This window comes from Fonsecaea nubica (genome assembly GCF_001646965.1).
Source record: "Fonsecaea nubica strain CBS 269.64 chromosome Unknown Scaff122, whole genome shotgun sequence".
Lineage (NCBI taxonomy): Eukaryota > Fungi > Ascomycota > Eurotiomycetes > Chaetothyriales > Herpotrichiellaceae > Fonsecaea > Fonsecaea nubica.
This window is the reverse complement of record NW_019173795.1, coordinates 79660-82649: the sequence shown is the minus strand read 5'-3', so window position 1 is coordinate 82649 and position 2990 is coordinate 79660. Positions and strand designations below refer to the sequence as shown.

At 50.9% G+C, this 2990-nt stretch overlaps 1 protein-coding gene across 1 annotated transcript; it reads right to left on the bottom strand.

The window, feature by feature from the left end:
* Positions 1-701: 701 nt before the first annotated feature.
* AYO20_10818 (hypothetical protein) lies at positions 702-2722 on the bottom strand (the record flags this gene model as incomplete). The annotated part of the gene is made up of 9 exons (XM_022649074.1): positions 702-1034; positions 1087-1251; positions 1312-1370; positions 1424-1608; positions 1668-1748; positions 1807-2014; positions 2063-2285; positions 2339-2498; positions 2547-2722. The coding sequence occupies 9 exons, from the start codon at positions 2720-2722 to the stop codon at positions 702-704; spliced, it is 1590 nt and encodes a 529-aa protein (XP_022494981.1).
* Between the last annotated feature and the right edge of the window lie 268 nt (positions 2723-2990).

The following is a 2990-nucleotide window of genomic DNA, read 5'->3' as shown; positions in this document are numbered from 1 at the left end:
GTATTCGAGAGTGAAATGCGCAGTCTGAGATAGAAAGGATGGACGCGTCTACACTAGTCCATAGATGGACTAGTGTAGAATTAGTGGATTGGTGGCGAACTAACGAAAATTACCCTGGAGGAGGGTAAGCTCAACTGCGGCTAAGCGCGGGATGTGTGCCCCCAGTCAAGCCTTTACTCCTCACTAGCAGGTAGAAAGGACCGGAAACTCGCCCGACCGTACCGCCTTGCGCTGAGCAGCCACGTGACAAGATTTTCCTGCTTCTGCAGATTTTCCCGTGGTCGATCCCTCGCTTGACCTGCCCAGGCCACTGTGTGCCTACTGTAAGGGCGAATCAAAACACTTACATATGTAGGCTGTTCTTACAGTAAGGCTCTGGGCACGCTAGGCCCGCCTAAATGACCCCCAGACCCCTTGGGCTTCTCCCCTACGTATCGCTTTAGACCGCGGGACTTTTTGCCGATATCACGTACGAGGGCTATACTTAGTAGGTTAGTCTAATGAGACTTTTTCTCAACAATAGAAAGGAAATATAGATCATTTAGATAATTATGTGAATGAAGACTTGACTATAATCAAGTCAAATCCTCATTAAATGCACTCATGAACTCGAGCTACTACCTGCTTGGTTCTATAAAAGCAAAAAGGATACAGTATTAAGGTCCACCACATTTCTAAATTCCTCCACCACTCCTCTTATCTTATTTTCTCTTTCTGAGATCCCGCTCTTGTTGATTTGCAGCGCTGATTAGCGCCATATCGATCTCCGGGCCTTGGAAGTTCCTGCCGGTGACGAAGAATAGTACAATAATGAGGCCAAACAGGCCGACCAGAACAACACTGGACCAATTCATACTGGAGATTTGGATCGGGTCGAAACTGGGGAAACAGGTAAAAACCAGGATGCAGACGACCGCGATTTGCGAAAAGACGTTGCAAAACAAGCCGAGCTTTCCGAGATTTAAAGCCCGGTTTGGCAGGGTCGAGCGCCCGCGTGCGAGCAATATAGCCTGAGGGACCACATAGGTGATGTTCTATCGCTCGTCAGAAGAGGGAGTCTCTGCCCATTATCCAGTTGAACCTCACCAGGTAAAGCACAGCTGAGGTAATGATAGAGTTGAAGGCTGCTGAGGACGCGATGAATAAGAGTCCATAAATCCAACAGAAGACCACAGAGAGCACGGTGGCTCTCACTGGGACTTTGGTCTTCGGGTGGAGATGCTTGAAGTAGTCTGAGAACGGCAGTCCGTTCTTGACATTGAGTCAGCATACCAGTATTCCTCGTCACACGAAGCGAAGCGCATTCCTTACGTCTCGAGAAAATGCCCACGCCATGCGCCCACAGGTAACCCACTGAGGCACGACACACACTGGACGACGCGATCAGTCATAAGCTTGACTGTTCCAGGACCAAATCACTCACCAGTATAGATGACGGTGGTCCAGGCCAACATGAACGTGGAAACCCCCTTACTTCCTGTAATTTGATAGAAGGCTTCGAGCGAGGGCAGAGCAGAATTGACAACGGCGTCTGTGTCAGCCACCGTGTACATCATTGCAATCATGAGCGGCATTGTGGTCAGGAATCCGATGAGAATCGTGGTATTCCTGCAAAATGTGAAAATGGCTCAGCGTTGTTCCGTGTCGGGATCACGGTCGTCACTCACATAGCTTCCGGGATTTGTCTTCCGGGTCTGTGCATCTCTTCTGCGATGTGGATCGGGCTGTCTGTGCCGACATACGCAAATCTGCCGATGTTAGACAGACTGGTGACTTCGCAAAAAGGGAACAACAGCGCCGACTGACAATGCGTTACAAATCCCGAGAAACCATCCCAAACTATCCGGCCATCCTGATGTGCCTTGGTTGAGTTTTGTCACGGTGCTGCCAGGAACCACCTGTTTCTTCATCGCCAGAACAATGATGAAACAAATAAAAAAGCCGACGATAGACATGGTGAGGACGAACTGAGCGATGCGCGGCACTGCCTTGGGGAAGAGAACGACCGGTGCCGCTGGTGGAATTAGCCATGTCGCACACATTCGTCATTTTTTTGTCTTACCTGTTATGCAGACGACGCCGACGTAGACCAACCATGTCTGCCAGGAATGCAGGACCAGGTCCGGGTACCAGAAACTGACCATGCCGATGATAGAAACGGCAGAGAGAGTGGCGCCAGAACAAGCAATGATCCACCATCCGAGCAAGGTCATCCACCCAATAACAAACGCAGCAAAGCGCCTGGTTTTCAGGGGTGCCAACACCCATACGAAATGATATTGTCCCTGTCCGGAAACGATCAGTGACGGTGTGGACGGCAGGGACAACGACCGCTTACGCCTGACGAAGGGAAAGCCGACGCAATCTCAGAAAGGCCCAGCGTGATGAATCCTTGCACGAAGGTAGCTATCAAGCATCCAAAGATGACCACTGGGCGGCCACCATAGCTCAAGGGGATGGCGAAATTGCTCAGATAGGCAATCCAACTGTTTGTGATACTGTGGTGCGTCAGACCAAGTTCACAAAGGGAGGGTATGCGATCGTACCCGAATCCGACAGCAATGGACGACAGGCGCGAGAAGGAGCGCGGCATCTCAGCCTGATGCCCTTGTGCCTCGGTGACGTTGTTCTCGACAATCTCCATGGCACCGATTTCAAGACTTGGTACAGGTTCAAGCCCTGTGGGTTTCGAGTGGTTCATTTTGGCAAGCGGCTCAGCCATTTTGCTCTGCGGCCCTCCCAAAGACTAAGAAGCTGGAAAAGAAGATATGTGAATCTGTCCTGAACGCAGGCAATGGGCGAGGTCATGTTAAAAGGCATCGCTGATAGAACGGTATGCATAGGAGTGCAGTCACATTTTCACTATCGCTCCCACCTCTTTGGCATCACCTGGTCTGGTTGAGTACTCGGTACAGAGGCACCTCGACTGTCGCGGCTAATACTCCGTTTCGAGACAAGCGTGCCATTCTGAAGAACCGCAGTGGGTCAGG